At 32.0% G+C, this 20082-nt stretch overlaps 1 protein-coding gene across 1 annotated transcript in view; it reads right to left on the bottom strand.

Moving 5' to 3' along the window:
- The window catches only part of LOC145239994 (IgGFc-binding protein-like), a 266786-nt gene that overhangs the window by 11798 nt on the left and 234906 nt on the right, over positions 1-20082 (bottom strand). Inside the window, exons 60-64 of the mRNA XM_080103577.1 lie at positions 19290-19597; positions 15150-15421; positions 11322-11515; positions 10486-10657; positions 3850-3867 (exon numbers count right to left, since the gene is read on the bottom strand). Of these exons, the coding sequence (XP_079959703.1) occupies positions 3850-3867; positions 10486-10657; positions 11322-11515; positions 15150-15421; positions 19290-19597 (964 nt within the window). The remainder of the gene's footprint in view (positions 1-3849; positions 3868-10485; positions 10658-11321; positions 11516-15149; positions 15422-19289; positions 19598-20082) is intronic.

Here is a 20082-nt window from a genome sequence, read left to right as displayed (position 1 = left end):
TATATATATATATATATATATCATGAAAACCAAGGAATGTAGTGTTTACCTGATATTCGCAACGGTAAACTAAAAACTAATATAAATAACAGTATATATATATATATATGTATATATATATATATAATTTAATCCCAACCGAATTAAAAAAATTTAATACGCAATAGAAAGTAAAGCTTATTATAAGAGAAAGAAAATTAAAACTGTAAATGGAACTTTACAATCAAAATATATTGTTCGACTGAATACTCCGAAAAACAAAATATATTGTTCGACTTAATACTCCGAAAAACATTTGTTTTTCGGAGTATTCAGTCGAAAAATAAATTTTACTGATTTAAGGTAAAGAATGAGAAATCAAAAAATATTGTAAATAGCCTGCATTAAAAGCAGGACCATATACTCTCCCATGCAAATATTTACCCAGATGTTTATGAGAGTCAACGCAATATTTAAAAAATCCATAATTAACATAAAAATAACAATTCCATAACTACTTCATTTCCTTATACATTAGGGTTTAGCTTGACACTAATAAATAAATTAAATTAAATGAATAATAAATTCTATACGTATTGGCTATACGCGTTCTTAGACTGATATTCTGTATTCTGCTAGATGCATAGCAAAAGCAAATGAAAGAGATCTTAAAATCACAATTACCTTAATGTACTATTCTCGCATATATGGCAATATGATTATTCCTTTAACTTCAAACTTTATTTTAAATGAATATCGCTGAACATTTGAATAAAGCCTCATTAAAACTCTGAAAACGTTATTGTTGTTAAAATTCACTATTTTTAATAAGAAAACTAATATTAATCAAACAAAATCGATATCTAGGCTTACTATGTATGATCATATAAAAATAATCATTTCACTTCATAAACGAGTCACGTACTTTAGACACATTATGTAAATATTAGGTTTGGCCTTGAGTGCGTGTGTGAAACCATTGCGGCAAACGAGACCCTTCTCACGTCTACGAGACTGTGGAGACCGCTTTGTTGTTAGTTGTCAGTTATCCTATGCTCATTACGATCTACCCTGCGCCACGATCTGGAATGTCGTCAAACCCAAGACTGTTTGCAAATTGTCCGTAACTATCGGTAACCATTGCAAAATTCATTGCCGCTCTTAAAAATGCCCGTAAACTAAACCTAAATATATCGACCTGTTTTATCTTAGACATTTGTAACACCTTGATTAACAATCCTATTTCAGCTTCTTTTGTGTACTCTGGTGAACAACTTCCTCAACATTGTCTGTCTACTATGCTTGCTCCTATAACCTTTTTTTGCATTTATTTTCCCCTTTTTTGCAATAAATTTTCCTCTTTTTATTTTAACTTCCTACGACTTTAGAGAAAGAGAACCCAGTAGTTTAATGCAAGAAAAATGTTGCCGTCTCGGTAGCTAAATATGTTTTTAATTGCAGACGATATTTTAAAACTAATGTCTAACTGTAATAATCTTTTCGATAGTCGTGTTTTATTTTATTGGATCTTTTTAAACAATATATACATTAAAAAATGTAAATTGGCAACAAATCGAGAAAGTTTGCAATAGTGTCTTCCACACTTCCGTAAGCATAGTGAGATTGGCCAGAAAATTGATTTTGTCTCAGATAAAAAGTGAAAAAATATGTAAGATTTTAAGAAGATTCTAAAACCTTTAAGCAGGTTTGTTTATAAAACGTCAATACAATGTTTAAAAAAAACATCTTTATGATGTTAAATCATGGACCTTCCCGTCAATTTCGACATATTAGGTTCTTACGACTTCGTCTTTTTGACTCTGCGTGTGAGTCGCAGATGGCATTTCAGTCCAGCTTATGATCTACAAACACGTCCAAAAATAATGTAAGAGTGTGAATTGTTGAAGTATACAGAATGGGAGGTGGACGATACTTTATTTCTTTACCTTATTTGACGCAGTTTGACGTAGTACATAATGGATTTTTCATAATGCCATTGAAGCCTGTAGACATCCATTCATCACGATCAACCACAGTGTCTTTGAAGGCATCGGGTTTATTTCAACAGCTAGGAAATTACTTTTCTAAATAATGGTCGGCCTACTGTCCGTTGACCACTGTCAGCTTGACTGTACATCAACATGTTTTGAATTCTTTCTTTTTACATGCAAAACGCATGGCAAGTCCAGCGAAGCTGTGGTTTCACGGGAAAGGATTCAATACCGAGAATGTCGCACATACTTAAAAGGTCAGCATTTGCAATCCTGTTGCTTAAACTAACTCCACAAATTTCTTGAAGACGTTTGTGAAAAACATTCAACTGTTGAATTTATCTTCTGTATCAGTATCAAACCAAATTAGGGGTGTCAAGCAGAACTTGCCTGTGCATCTGTTCCCCAATATGATAATTCAAGCTGACGGTCAGATCTTGAAATATGTCAAAAACATTAACTACCTCGGAAGTAATAAACACACACACACACGCACACACACACACACACACACACACACACACACACACACACACACACACACACACACACACACACACACACACACACATATATATATATGTATGTATGCATACATATATTGTATCAGTAAAGATTAAGCGGCATATCTTATTGCACTGTCTTAATTACTTCTAGTTTGAGTCTCTCTGCTACAACAATGTATTGTTTTGCCTTATATAAATTTGAATTTCATATATAAACACTAAACATTGTATTGCCTCATATAAATTTTAATTTCATATATAAACACTCAATATTGTTTTGCCTTATATAAATTTGAATTTCATATATAAACACTAAACATTATTTTGTCTTATATAAATTAAAATTTCATATATAAACACTAAACATTGTGTTGCCTTACATAAATTTAAATTTCATATATAAACACTAAACATTGTTTTGCCTATTCTATAAAAAAATAATATATAAACGCTAAACATTGCATTGCCTTATAAATTTAAATTTCATATATAAACACTAAACATTGTTTTGCCTTTTATCAATTGAAATTTGATATATAAACACTAAACATTGTATTGCCTCATATAAATTTAAATTTCCTATATAAATACTCAATATTGTTTTGCCTTATATGAATTAAAATTTCATATATAAACACTAAACATTGCTTAGCCTTTCATGAATTTAAATTTAATATATAAACACTAAACATTGATTTGCCTTTTATCAATTGAAATTTAACATATAAACAAAAAATTGTTTTGCCTTATATAAATGTAAATTTCATAGAAACACTAATAATTGTTTAGTCTTATAAATTTAAATTTCATATATAAACACTAAACATTGTTTAGCCTTTCATAAATTTAAATTTAATAAACACTAAACATTGTTTTGCCTTTTATAAATTTAAATTTAATATATAAACTCTAAACATTGTTTAGCATTTCATAAATTTAAATTTCATATATAAACACTAGACATTGTTTAGCATTTCATAAATTTAAATTTCATATATATACACTAAACATTGTTTAGCATTTCATAAATTTAAATTTCATATATAAACACTAAACATTGTTTTACCTTATATGAATTTAAATTTCATTTATAAACACTAAACACCGTTTTGCCTTTTATCAATTGAAATTTTATATATAAACACTAAACATTGTTTTGCCTTATATAAATTCAATTTCATATATACACACTAACTCGGCTATAAGAAACTCGAATATAAATGTATCCCGGATATAAAAGAGATGTGGGAACCGGCGAAGTTTCTTACATCCAGGTTACGCTGTACTATAATGCAAATGTGAACATTGAATCATTTGATTCGTGATAAATAAATTAGGAGTAAATGAAACAATAGAAAAACATTTTAACTTACGTGGAGGAATGAGAACTTCTACAAAAATAAAAAAGAAAATTCATACAAACAATGTAAATAGTTGCACAGTTGTTATATATATATATATATATATATATATATATATATATATGGGGAAATATGTTTATTCAATTATATTTCACCTTCTATTCATGAAGCTCGATGTAAATACAGAGCTTCTATAATATAAAGCTCATCTGTCTGCTTAAATGTATGTATGTATGTATGTATGTATGTATGTATGTATGTATGTCTAAAACTTTTGACAAGGGCGAAGGATTTTTACCAGATCAGTATCGTTTTGAAGGTCGACATTTTGAACGACAAATACCGAAAAATTGGCTAAAAACATTAATTCCTTCACTCTCAACTGGGCACTTTCCTACAGGGTGAGGTCGGATTTTTCGCCGATATTTTCGAAACTCTTTCTGATTGACTAGCTTTAATTTACTCTTCGCCAATTCCGGTTGGGCGATGCACGCAAGAGCAACAACGTAACGCTGTTTTTTTTTCAGGTTCTTTTCCCCCTTCCCGGTACGGGTTCGAGCCTGCCTGCCTGCCTGACTGTCTACTATCACTGTTTTTTTTTTTTTTTTTGCTCAAGACACACCTCTAAACACCCGGGCAACACCGGGAACGCAGGCTAGTATACAAATAAATTAGAAAAGTCTATATTCTAAATTTAAAGATGATAACCATCTTACTGTTTATTTCTTTAAGTGCATTGATATGCACAATTTTTTACAACACCTGTTTCGTAGCTCAGAATCATTCAAGTAATCATTATGTCGATTCTTGAATTTATTCTGCCCTTAACTCATTATAAAGAAAAGCACTTATCAATTAAAAAAAAAAAACCTAAAGACATATAAGCATGGTTATGAAATCCGAAAATTTGATTGGAATTTGAAATTATTTTTTCATTTTTTACGAAACAGGTGCTGCCAAAAATTGTGCATGTCAACGTATTTCAAGAAATAAACAGTAAGATGGTCAGCATCTTGAAATCTGGAATATAGACTTTTGTCATTATATATATATATATATATATATATATATATATATATATATATATATATATATATATATATGCATAAATATATACAAATTCTTAAAGATTGGGAAAAATTTCAATTGTTATATAATATACGTATATATATATATGTATATATATTATATATTTATATATGCATATACATTTATGTAACATTGTAAATAAAAGCAGTTACGATCGATGTATTCGAATATCTGAATTATTCATAAACTTACAAAAAATCTTTAAGACATTTTGGCATGCTTAAAAAATATCCACAAACATCTCCGATAAGTATCGAAAGTCGATAATCGAATAAATTGCATTAACGGAGGAATAGTTAGATTTTGACCAAAGTTAACGCTTCATTTGTTCTAACATGACAACATTTGCATTTTAACAGTAGGTTATTTTATAAGACAGACATACATTCGAAATAGCTATTTTTGTTTACAGCACAATGTAACAATGATACTTTACTACGTATTTTAAACTTTAATCCAAATCATTATATAAACAAATTTCATAAAGTCAAAATAAGGTTTTATACAGTGTAATATAGACTACAATGTATTGTGAATTAAGTTAAAACGGTAGAGGGCATGTGACCTTCTCCCGGCGCACCGCAGTGAGTTCCCGACTAGAGCAGTCGCATCAATTTAAGGATATTTTTCTTTTGAGACAGTCGGTACGCTTTCGCATCAAATGCTAGCGCTGATGAGCTGCGCATACTTGAATAAAAAAAAATTAAAAACATATATGCCAATAACTACATGTATAAAATATCAGTACGGGCCGAAACAATTGCACGCTTATATAGTAAGAAAATTAAGCATTTGTTTTGGACAAGCATCAAATGAGCGTCGGTTCCGAGTGAAGCAGTAAAATTCGAAAACTATATATATATATACATATTCCTTTTTATTTTCTCTCTCTCTCTCTCTCTCTCTCTCTGTATATATATATATATATATATATATATATATATATATATAGGAAAACAAAAAGGATGGAAAATGAAATCACAAAAGCTATATCTTGGTAAATATAAAATGGTTCATTTATTCAATAAGGGTATACGAACATTTAGTTAGGGGGGTAGAGGGAAATCTTTATGCCAAGGCATTTCGAAACCTAATGCTTCTTATCAGAAGGGGTGAGAAGATGCTAGGTAACATAATGGGGATGTTCACTAAGCTATATATATATATATATATATATATATATATATATATATATATATATATATATATATATATATAATGAGAATATTGGAAATAGTATTCCGACGAAATAGTGAGATAAAATAGAACTAACTATGTTATGGTTATGCGTTCATAAACGTTTCGTCTTTATTGCGAGGAAATCTCGTAATTAAGACGAAATGTGGATGCACACATAACTTGGTTTGTTCCTTTATCTCTCTCTCTATATATTATGATAACGTCGTATCCATATTTGATTATTTGTTTGTTCATAATATGCTTCATATATATCGCCACATCATATGACGTATTATATGACGTCATAATAGATAAAACAATTGATGACAGCACTTTATTAGCGGGCATCAACCAAGATCGAACTCCCGACTACACCCGCAGCAGTCTAGCGTTTTATTAATGAGCTACCGCGCCTTGTCAGATTATTTGCACGATTTTTATCGTTTTAAATGTAGGATCCATTATAGTTATTTTTTAAGCAGTTTCAAACGGTTGCTTATTTTTGTATTAAGCGGTGATAAAGGGGAAAAGGATTACCTCCCCTTTATTTCATTTTTTGTCGCCTTTATTTTTATTTATTTTATTATTATTTTTATTAATCAATCTTTAAATATTTTATTTAAATAATATATATATATATATATATATATATATATATATATATATATATATATATATATATATATATAGGTCTTCGCTAATCGAGCCAGAGATGTTTCGTGTTGCGGAGTTCAAATCGTTCGACTGGTATTAATCGGGACAACCTGCACTGAACATTCCCGAAAAGATGAAACACTAGTGTCTGTAGGTATTTAATTATTATAGTAAAAAATAATTATGACAGCCCCTTTAAGAAATTCATTTCTTATCGTTGAGCACTTTCAGTTGAATTAAAGTCGGTAAATTAAGCTCTTATGCATAGATCATCGTATACCGATTAGATCACTGTCTGACTGACGTAAATGAACATTTAAAATTAAGATGTTTAAATTCAACGTTATTTCACGCGGTTAATGGTAGCCGAATGGATTAGGTCTTCGCTAATCGAGCCAGAGATGTCTCGTGTTGCGAGGTTCAAATCGTTCGACTGGTATTAATCGTGACACCCTGCACTGAAGATTCCAAAAAGGATGAAACACTAGTGGCTGTAGGTATATACTTATTATAGTAAAAAATAATTATATATGTATATTATATATATATGTGTGTGTGTGTGTTAAAAATCAATTAAGTGTGTCTGCTAATAAAATTAATTACCGTTTTTATGATTAAATAAAATCAACAGATAAAATATCCAAAGGAATATACAATAATGATGTAATATTTGGTGGCTGTTTTCTATATAAAAAATCAATTGGAATACCACCTTTTCAAAATTATCTCTTAATAAATTATATAATAGTTACGAATTAACAGTATTTAATCTTTAAGACAATCTATAACAAATAACAATTGCGTTCCTAAAATTAAGATGGCGGAATTGATAAAGTTAATGAAAATACGGAACTGAAGTCACCAAACATGAAACGAAATGATAAAATTATGTGGAAAAAAACTTCTGCAAGACATTCTATTTAAGAATAATATTTAAAAAATAATAAAATAAACTGTAAAAAAATAACTTTCATATTTTTAAATAGTTTCGGTGTACACCAAAATGTTCAAAATAATTAATTTTTTGAAATGACATATTTCAAGGTAAATGTTTTTTAATATTATATATATATATATATATATATATATATATATATATAACACTCACACACACGTATATATATATATATATATATATATATATATATATATATACTCGTGTTTTTTTATTCAAAAGTAATGGACTAATTAATTCAACGAGGTTGTTAGATAGTGCTCAATAAAAAGAGCTGATAATACTTGTTTGTTGTTATATAAACATGTTCACATCCTGCTGCTACAAATAGCCACTTGTTTCAATCAAGCAACAGATATCATCAGACAGCGACTTGACTATTTAAAAGTTCAATGAATAATCATAATAATTATTCATTGAACTTTTGAATCGTCAAGTCGCTGCCTGATGATATCTGTTGTTTGATTGAAACAAGTGGCTATTTGTAGCAGCAGGATGTGACCATGTTTATATAACAATAAACAAGTATATATATATATATATATATATATATATATATATGTGTGTGTGTGTGTGTGTGTGTGTGTGTTTTATTATTTTATTACCGTTTTATCTGTTTGGTTACATATGTTTCGGATGTTGGACCATGTTTACGATCCAACAGCCTCGCCAGACCTTACAGAAATGGTTGTTAGTATTTGGAAGAAGTCACTAGCAACAATTTCTGTAAGATTTGACGAGGCTGTTGGATCGTAAACATGGTCCAACATCCGAAACATATGTAACTAAACAGATAAAATGGTAATCTATATATATAAAAAGCAAAAGCGGTGCGCGCATTTTTGTATGTCCAGCAAAGGCTTTTTTCGCGGGGATTCTCCGGGATTTACTATTTTTTACAACTGTTTGTATACCTTCTAGATCGTAATATCTATGATTTGCGAAGAGACGTCTTGTCCAGATTCATTTTGATCGACTTTTATAAAATTTGCGCTATTTTATTTTGTCACGTGTTTGTTCGGCATTTTAGTATAAATAAAGTGAAACTATTGGAGCGAGGTAATTCCCCTGCGAGAAGGCCGGGGATGTCCAGAAAGCAAATCAGCTGTGATCAATGCGGTGAAAACCGTCACATCAGATAATTGCTATTAATTTGGAAACCCCCGTTTTTTATGGGGGGATGGTTTTCCTCAACAAAACCAAGAAAACTGCCTCGCAGCAAAAGTTAAGTGCGGGATTTGATTTCCGCTATGACGTGATGTTTGTGCTCATTAAATTCACGCACCTCAAAGTCCACTGCCTTCGTAGGATCGATATAATTTTTCCGCTTTCGCCTCAACGATTCTTTTTCGAGTCTATCTCCCTCCCAAAACTTTTTTCTTTTACACCGACAAACACTTGGACAACGCCGGGCAGCCCCGTTAGTAAAATATAAAACACATATTTACTCTGCAATAATATTGAGCACTCTCTTCAGGTTTTTACTAATTACCAGTTGTACTATATATATATATATATATATATATATATATATATATATATATATATATGTGTGTATATAAAGTTTTTTAATTTTTTTTCACAATATTATTTTGTATTCCTGCACGTCACTAATCGAAAACGAATAAAGAAAAGTTATAAGCTTTTATACTTTTCGTATTCTTTTTTATTCATATATATATATATATATATATATATATATATATATATATATATATATAATTCACAATTGATAAGTCACAATTATTAATTTATTTACTCAATATTAATATAGCTCTAGGATACTACGTATTGAGCTTATTATGTATCTACGTTACTATTAACATTGTAATTTTAAAAGTAATAATACATGTATTACTACATTAAAATAAACCATGCTCTTTAGACTCCAGGTCTAATTCCCTCTATCAAATATAATATAATATAATATCGTATAGTATAATATAATATAATATAATATAATATATATATATATATATATATTATATATATATGCAAATAATAATAGTTTATTATTTGCATATATTGTTTCACGATATCACAAGAAATGCAAAAGGAAAATAATTTTTTGGAATAAAATTTTTTTATATGGTTTCATTTTTTTTTCAAAGAAGTCACCGCTTATTAAGGACTAGAGGCCACTCAAGGATGAGGTTAATGCGTATACCGTAGTCAATGGGAAAATATCGTAGTAATCGTTTGTAGTGGAAATGTTGTGAATTGGATTACTTAAGGGGACGTCTCATCAAGAACTTGTTTACGTTGGACTTGAAGACGACTGTATTGTAGTCAGCTGGAAAGCAAGAAAACGGAGGAGAGTTCCATAGAGGTGCATTTCTAAGAAAGAAGTTTTTTTTATGGAAGTTACGTTTAGGTTAAGCACAGACATATATAGTGGGGGAAATTATTGATAATAGTTTCAACTAGACAAGTGGTTTTAGGGAAAGTTTGGCACAGGGGGACATAGATCGGAGCTCAAACGAGTACTTTCCATGACAGTAACGATAGAACATATACAGGCTTGCAATGTCGCTTCTGTGGGAAAGAGGTTGCAGAGAAGAGAAAAGGGCACCCCCTACTAGGCTACGAAATCTATTTTCAACTCCAGATAGGATAAGGTGCTTCTAGCAGCGCCTTCCTAACATTTCCTGCTTAGTGACTTTTGTTCTGTATTTATATCAACTGTATTATTTTGTCTTAATTGTTATAGATTGCCATTTTTAAACTGGGGAAATCGTTATCATTCGAAATAAAATACAACGCGAATTTACCTCGACAAATTCCATTCAACATTTCGAAGCCATCTTTACAGGCACATTGTCGCACTCCGCCTTGAACCACACACATTGTGTTGGCATGGCAACCAGGTGTTTTCTTCAGCTTCCCTTTTGCATCACAGATAATTTTTTCAGAACAATCAGTTAACAACATTTCGGATCCAGCCTAAAAGAAAAATATATATAAAAAGAATTGATAAATTCTCAAAATTTAATCTCAAGTTTTCTTATTTTACGTTTTTTTTTTGTTTTTTTTAGATGAGGATTGATTATTCATATTATTTGGATTCTTCGAACTGCTGCTCTCATCTGGCCTGCTATATTCAACACGTTACGGTCGATGTAACCTCCGGCTTTCTTCATGTGTATCTTGTCGAAGTTGGAAATCTTTCTCTCGAATTCGAGAATTTGCACGGAATTTGAAATGGTATCCTTTATTTAATCCACGGAGTAGCATACTTTTATTCCGCAAGGACCCGTGACGTAGCAGATGAAGTACTTTGTTAAAATTCAGTTTGTCATGCTTCTAGAGATGTAAGATTCAATCTTCAGCGAGAACCACATTCAACACACAATTACGAATTGCTTAGGACATTTGACAGAACAAGAGCATGCTTCAGCCGTGGATTAAATATAAAAGTTCCTTTCAAAATGTCGTGCGGATTCCCGAGTTCGATAGAAAGATTCCCGAGTTCAACAAGATACATCTGAAACGTAGTGAAACTAACTCTGAAAATGAGAACAGTATTCCGACGAATGCTAACAATGCGAATTTTCATATTTTTCAAACATGAACATTCAAAGACCAACAATGATTACGTCATAATTACATTTAAGTATATTCCTTCGAATTCACATCCACACGAAGATGGTTGAATACATTTGTCACCGCTGAGAATAGTACCGGGTTTGCAAACACAACCTTCTGTAAGTTTCTTAGCACAAACTGGATTTCGATTCGTACAAGATGGCTGACAGGCGCTCGTTTTGAAGGCGAACATCTTATCCTGCGAACACTTCTTTGCTGAAATGAGAACAGGTTTATTATTAGTATTCTATATATTAATACCGTAGTAGCTTTAACATATTACGCACGTGTGTCACGGTATCTAGATTATAAATTATTCGATCGGAAGATCCTATTTATTAGAAAAGAGTATAGAATGGTACGAATATTAAATTATTGTTATACGCTGATTTAATGTTCGTAGTATGTTATCACCTTCTATCCCCTTTTTTAATAAATAGGATCTCCCGATAACCAAAGACGCAATGTAAAAAATAATGATGCCGTTTTGGGGCCTTACGTGAAACTTAAATATACGTCATTGTTTTTCTGTACTGTTTTAAAAAAGGTATAATGATATCGTGGGGTTTCCGTTCGCACAAGGCGTCCATACAATGGAATTATATCATAATGATAAACTGTAATAACCAGATATATTCTGACACTACATAAGCCAAATTACTTGGGGAAATATTTTTATAGTTTGACCAAAAGGGCTACAATAATATGGCGGGGGGAGGTTTCCATTAACGCTGAACATCAACAGAATGCTAAGCCACAATTACATATGGGATATGCCGATGTGGAATTTCAACAGGTCCTGCTAGTTCTATGTAAACTTTAGTAATTAACACAATATATAATTTTCATATCAAACATATATGGGAAGTTCGGTACCGTTGCTGTCTGAAAGAGTTAAGAGGTTAAAAAACGAGGTGAGAATGGGAGCCAAAATAGAAACCGGATGAAGTAGTGAATTGTTTTGTTTGTTTAGAAGAAAGTAATAAGCACACGACGACGCTGAACAAATGCATTTTATATAGGTCAATAAATGCCGAGATGAGTATGACTTTTTCGTGCCCTCTTTAACCTGTGAAATAACTTATCTCCAAACCCCAAAAAACGTTTTACAGCAAAACACCACTGGAAATTAACCGAGGCAAACAAAACACCCTCAGTCGAATGGAATATACATAGGAAAATTAAACCATGTAGTCCATTGACTTCATACTGTTATCTGTATTTACCTGAGAAACATGGCATTATTACTTTTTTTTTTTACATAGGCATCACCACTTATCAAGACCAAGAGGCCACTCGAGGATAAAGGTTAAAGAGTGTACAGTAGAAATTGGGCAATATAGTAACCGTTAGTAATTCTGTAAATTTGTTAATTTATATATAACGGCTCATCAAAAACTTGTTTACATTAGACTTGAACACAACCATATTGTAATCAGCCGGAAAGCAGGAAAACGGAAGACAATTCCATAGGCGTGTAGTTCTAAGAAAGAGGCTTTGTTCATAGAACCTACGTTTAGGTTTAGGCACAGATAACGAGTGGGCAAAATTAGGGATAGTGTTTTCTGCTAGACGAGTGTTTCTTGTGAAAGTTTGGCGAGGGGAGATCATAGAATGGAGCTCAGTCGAGCACTTGCCATGAAAACAACGATAAAGAAGAGACAAACTCGGAATATCTCTTCTGTGAGAAAGAGGTTGCAGCGAAGAGAAAAGGGCATCCTAACTCTATCAAGGCAGGATAAGTCCTTCCTAGCAGCTCCTGCTCAGATGTGACAACAGTACTCCATCATTGGACGTACCTGGCTCTTATATAGATGGAGAATTGCATCAGCAGTGAGATATCTACTGGATCGATAGAAGTATCCCACCATTTTTCCAGCAGCCTTGGCAACGGATTTAATGTATGTGTTCCATTTAAGATTAGGAGTAAAGGTCAAGCCAAGAAGCTTGTCAAAACACGAGGCCTCCCCAAGACGAGAGCCATTCATTTCAGTTTTAAGGACCGTAATAAATTATTAAATGTAAAAGTAAAATCGACTATAAACTCCCAACAATTTGGAGTCTACGCTGAAAATAAGATGGTAAAAACGAATAGCGATTCCGTTATAGTAGCGTTACTACAATTTATAACCCCTCACTCCCAATATATTAATTAATTAATTAATTAATTAACCAAGAGAAGAGTTGAAAGGATACAAAGTAGTCCCGATACATCACATATTAATAACTATACTTACTAAAAACTGACACACCTCTAATTAATAACTACACTCACAGAAAACCGTCGAAGAATAACCTAGCATAAAAATTTAGCTACATAAGGGAAGAAGCCTTCCTCTCATTACCCCTCAATACCAACCCAAGCGCTACCGCTTAATACTAAACTAAACAAACAAAAACACAATATGCCACCAACTGGATAAAGGTGAGTGCACTTTGCATACTTGGTAATTAAACTAAAATAATATATTGAACTAGCACGCTTGCATTTGGAATGGTATGTATATACCTACAAGAATACAATACTCACCCAATTTAGACAAAAATATGCTATTATGTACTTATTTGCATGTATATGGTGTGAATAAACTATCCCTATACCGAAGCATATAAACCTATAAAATATATCTATAGTTTAATATTACGGAAAAGATAAACAACCCAAACGAAAGAATGACAACCATAGAAACTAAATTTATATATAGATATGAAAATCTTTGCCGCTGTAATTACTTCAGACACTACAGTAGAATGACAATCATATAAAAAACTATATATCTGTTAGACTGACTGTTAGTTTGACAATATGAACTTATACCTTATAAAAAAACAAATAAATAGATAATTTAAACACGAGAAACAGATGAACAGATAAAAAGGCAAGGAATAAAATAAATAAATAAATAAATAAATAAATAAAAAGAACTTATCAATAAAATAGACGAATAATGAAATCGCCATCACAAAAGAAAAACAACCATAAATTCGTAAGAAGAGGGTAGTAACAGCGATGAGAGTATCAAAGAAAGTATTCAGATCAAAGCGAAACAACCTCCACGTTAAAATAATGCCGATATCTCCCTGCTGCGGCAGTTTAACAACACGGAATCGTACTTCCTGCTTTCCCCCACCCAAACTACACACCTTTCCTTTACTACACCTCTCTCCAAATCCCCTACTGCTCATATTAACAAAGTTGTATCCCAGTATCTTTGCTCTCATCTCAATATCGATCCCTTTTTTTTGTTTGTTTGATGAAGTGGTATCATAGAATTGGGATTCGACTGAAACATCTGGATACATATGTAACCAATAATTTTTGTATATAAACAGACTATATATATAGTATGTTTTATATACAAAAATTATTGGTTACACACACACACACACATTCATATATATTCACATTATGTACAATGGCTTTATAAATAAAAAATGTAGGTAAATACATTTACCAGAAAAATATATTCATGTGACTCTTCATGAAAAAGAAAAAAATGTATCCACAAAAAGACTTTCCTGCCTGTGGAACTCTGATCTGCTAGCCTGCTTTCCAACCGATTACAATCTGGTCCTCTTCAAGTCCAATGTAAACAAGTTCTTGTGGAACCGTCTTATTAAAGAATCAAATTATACAAAATTTCCAATACTAACGATTATTATACTGTTGTACCAATGACTATTGTACACTCATTAATTTTATCCTCGAATTGCTTCCTGACCCTGACAATTGGTAACTCCTTAGTAAAAATAAAATGGAAAATACTAATCGCAAAGTTTAATTTAATGTAAGTATATATGATGCAAATACAAAACTCAATAAATGAATAAGTGTTTAGGATATACTTACGGCATTTTGCCTTAGTTCTCCAATTTATAAGGACATTTAACTCCTCGCACTTTTTAGCCATGGCTTCATATGCCTGACAAACGACCATCTTGAAAACTTTCGACACATTCTTGTAGGCACAGGCATCCATTTGGCACGCCTTGAAATATTCTTCAGCTTCACTGCCCAACTTTTTCAGGCATGGAGCGAACGGTCCATTTTTGTTTATCAAAAGAGTACAGGCATTCACTTCTTTGTTTTTGCAATTCTCAACGAAATCAACAACTTTACAGCTGAAAAAAAAATAATGATACAAGTAAAGAAAACAATTGTTATGTTTATGCACACGTGTTAATAATGACGTTTACCAGTTTTGAGATCATTATGATCGCATTTGTTTCATTACTTTATGTTTTCATAGCGGAGAGACCCGACGTTGCCTGGGATTGAGTGAGAATAAACAAACGTTCTACATTTCAAGTTATTGACATTGAAATCACTGAAATCACACAATTGTCATATGATTGCTGTTTTTAGTTCTGAAACCATCGCAATGTACCGAAAGAGAAGCTCACATGTTTTCCCACATGGATTTAGTCCACAATATATTGTAGTCTAGATTACGCTGGAGAGAACCTACTGTTGATTTTATGAAATTATTTTTCCATAATTATTTCATACGGCATAACCACGTTTGACACGCCGGTTCCCGTCAGATCATCGAAGTTAAGCAAGGATGAGCCTGGCCAGTATCAGATGGGTGACCATTTGAGACTTCTAGGTGCTGCATGTGCTCTCCCCTTATCTCGGCATTGTTTCCAGTCGTCCAGGTCTTCACCTGGCCATTGGACTCAAGCAGTGCCGATTCAGGAGAGGTGTGGTTGGTGATTGCGCAACCCTTGCCTCACAATTACACGCGCAGCTGCCACTACAGGGGGTATCCTTTGTCTTTCGAGACTGAACTGATGCATCTGAATTATTTTAATTAAAGTGTAAAATGCAAAAGTTAATTATCATTGGTCGATTTTTCTCCAAGCAGAAGCATTCATTGCAAACGCGCCCCTGTCATATAAAAGAACCTACTGTTGATTTCATCCGCCAAGCATTTCTGTTTGTGCAGTAATACAATATCTCAAATGCACTATTCTATATTTAATTTGATTTTTTTCGATTATCGAGTTTTGATACTTATCGGAAGCATTCCGATACAAAACTTACCAACAGTATATCTTCTCTTATTTGCACTTAGAAGACTTTGTTATGAGATGTAAGTCTCAAATATTTTTAACCAATGTTGTGGCGGTGTAAGTCTCGAATCCTTGTTGCCAATTCTGTGACGTGTAAGTCTTGTATCCTCGTCGCCAATGTTGTGACAAGGTAAGTCTCGAATCTTCATCGTCAATGTTTTGGCGATGTAATCCTCATCGTCAATGTAAAGCGGGGTAAATCTCAAATTCTTGTGGCCAAGGCTGGGGCGTTTTAAGTCTCGAATTCTCATCACCAGTTGAAGGGCCGATAACAATCAATAAAACGATAGTTATATAATTGCTAAAAGCATTGAAGAATGTATATTACAAAAGTTTAGTTGTAACTGTATTTATTGGAGTTGGGTAAATCTATTAATTCCTGAAATATGCAGATTACCTTACACTATAGCACCATAATCGCTAAATTTAAAACTACATATCTGTTAAACCGTCATGTAAGCTCGAATCCTCGTCGCCAATCCTGTGGCTTTGCAGAGCTGATCACAATTATGAAAACAACTGATGTATAATTTTCAAAAATCTATTAACAAATTATGTTACAGAAGTAAACGCCCTAATTCTGCCACGAATAGATACTACAACATTTAATTGTAAATGTATTGATTGTATGTGTGTAAATCCATTTATTACTGAAATAGGACTAGAATTAAGCTAGAACTGCGCAATCTACACCCGTACATCTTGAGCTAACATTATTATTAAATAATAAAAATTCTAAGAAGATTTGATGCAGTATAAACAAAGAAATATTGGCGTTACCCTGGAGTTAATCTTCAAGACTAGTTGAACAACAAAGGCATTAGAGTATAGTCTACCAAAGTATTTGATTTATAGCTGCAATACACACACACACACACACACACACACACATATATATATATATATATATATATATATATATATATATATACACTGCGTATCAAATTATTAAGGAGTTTACATTTTTTAATATTTAAGAAACGAGTGAATAAAATTCCATGAAACTTTGAGAAAGTGCTTACTATTCAGCTACTCCAGTCAGAAAATAAAAGTATTTAAAGCTGTATTAGCGAAACTATGGCAAAAGATAGGAATATCTGTTGATTTCTGTGTGTCAAGTTATTAACGAGGTTGAGAAAAGACACAATATACACATAACTTCTTGTTTGAAATAATTTTTAACATTAAATGAACTAGGAAAAATGTTTAGAACATAATAACTATATAGCAATTTCTACGTTAACATAATTAGTAGGGGATATGCGATCATATTTTATGAATGACTTAATTACATGTAATCTGACGTCATTAATTTTTTTTTAGTGATTGCTGAATCCCTGAATGATTTTCATTACGAACTATGTTTTTTATAAACAACATCGTTTGATAAAGTCTCTAATTACTCGTAACTTACTGACTGAAACAGGATCATGAATGGTGAGTAAAATATTAATGCTTATGTAAACAAGAATAAAAAGTATATTTTACCCTACTTTGGTATTGAGCACTCATGTATTAACCTCATTAAGACTTAATCGGCTACTTTAACTGTGGAATATATATATATATATATATATATATATATATATATATATATATATATATATATAAAGTTATAAAATGTATATCGTGATTAAGCTACACTTAATATTCCGCGTTTCATCCACTCTAGGATTCTTCAGGCTTAACTAGCTCTACCTACGTATTGAGCACTTTTGAAGTAAATACTTAAAGTTTACGCATAAATCTACACTTTCGTATATTAATTTTATGTGAGTAAATTAAGTATATATATATATATATGTATATATATATATATATATATATATATATATATATATTCAGGTAAGCAACGTTGACCCTAGCCAGTGCTAGATAGGTGACCATCTGGGAAGGCTAGGTGCTGTATGTACTGCACTAAGTCATAGACATTCCCTGGTTGGTATCTGGGGGCGTATTAATTAAATGGGAGAGATGCACCCCCAGTCTTCGTTAAGACATGCATCTAGGAGAAGGAAAACTCTGATTTAAAAAGTTGCGGTTTACTGTATACTCTGTCCTGTGGCAGTCATCTGCACTAGCAAAGGTTATCAGTAATACCAAAAAGTGTGGTTGGTTCTACACAAAGCATTCACCACTATAAACAAATCATCTGTGTGGATTTCTGAGCAACTTAGTTGTTGTGGCGGAAGCTCATGCGTCAAAATCAACGGGATAGTCTATCATATATATATATATATATATATATATATATATATATATATATATATATATATATATATATATTCATATATTTCCCAACGTTTGTGGTGAAACAAACATCGTAACCTCGACAAAAGTTAGACGGACTACGGTGAATTCACATTGAGAAAATATAGCTTCACTAATATAAAAGACTAGCCTGGGTGCCCGGCGTTGCTCGGATGTTTGGAAGTGTGTGCTGAGAAAAGAAAGTGGTAGTAAGTAGGCAGGCTCGAACCTGTACCGCAAAGGAGGAAAAGAACGTGAAAAATAAGCTGACGTCTTTGCCGTTGCGCCCATCGCCAAACCGGAAGTAGCGAAGGTTTAAATTAAGGCTAGTCAATCGAAAAGAGGGGACGACTTTTGAAAATATCGGCCAGAAAAGCGACCCTCCCTGTTGAAAAGTGCCTAGTTGAAGGTGAAGAAATTAATGTTTTTAACTAATGTTTCGATATTTATCGTCGGAAGAATCGAGCTTCAAAACGATATCGATCTGGTGAAAATCCGTTGCGTATGTCGAAAATTTTAGGCAGACATACCTACATACTTACATACATACATACATACATACATACATGCATACATACATACATACATACATACATACATACATACATTTAAACAGACATGTGAGATTTATATTATAGAAGATAGTTCATAAATAAATACTTACTTCTTTTCTGGTTTATCGCTGTCATCGATGACTTCATAACTTTTCCCGATGAGGGCGTACTTGTTTTTCATGCGGGAAACATCGACACCAGCCTTTGTTTTGTAATCGTCTTTTTTACCATTACAATCACCACAGATTCCAGATAATTGGTTTCTATAGATGCTTGGGACACTTACTCTCACTCGATGTTTGCCGTCAAACTGAACTTTGACACCAAAACTTGTTGTTACTTTGACCCAACCAGCTGAATAAACAGCCGATATACCGATATAGTTCCTTATAGGCAGATTCAGTAGTTCACCATTTATCTAAACAGAAAATGACAAAAAATATTTATTAAGTAGATCTATTCGAAAGTTCAATATTTATTAAATAGCTCAACGTTTAGTAGTATTTCAACGTTTATTTGATAACTCAATGTGTATTGAATAGTTCAACGTTTATTACATAGTGCAGCGTTTATTTGATAGCTTAACATTCACTAGCTTGCTTAACTTTTATTAAATAGTTCAACTTTATTTAATAGTTCAGCGCCTATTTGATAGCATAACATTCATTAGATAGATCAACGCATAGCTCGACGTTTATTACATAGCTATACGTTTATTAAATAGTTCAACGTTTATTTAATAGTCCAACGTCTATTTGATAGCTTAACATTCATTAGATAGCTCAACGTTTATTACATAGCTCAACGTTTATTACATAGCTCAACGTTTATTTAATAGTTCAACTTTTATTAAATAGTTCAACTTTATTTAATAGTTCAACGCCTATTTGATAGCATAAAATT

Source organism: Euprymna scolopes, chromosome 19, assembly GCF_053919585.1.
Source record: "Euprymna scolopes isolate OS-2025 chromosome 19, ASM5391958v1, whole genome shotgun sequence".
Lineage (NCBI taxonomy): Eukaryota > Metazoa > Mollusca > Cephalopoda > Sepiida > Sepiolidae > Euprymna > Euprymna scolopes.
Note: the sequence above shows the minus strand (reverse complement) of the source record. Positions and strands in the feature narration are given on the sequence as shown.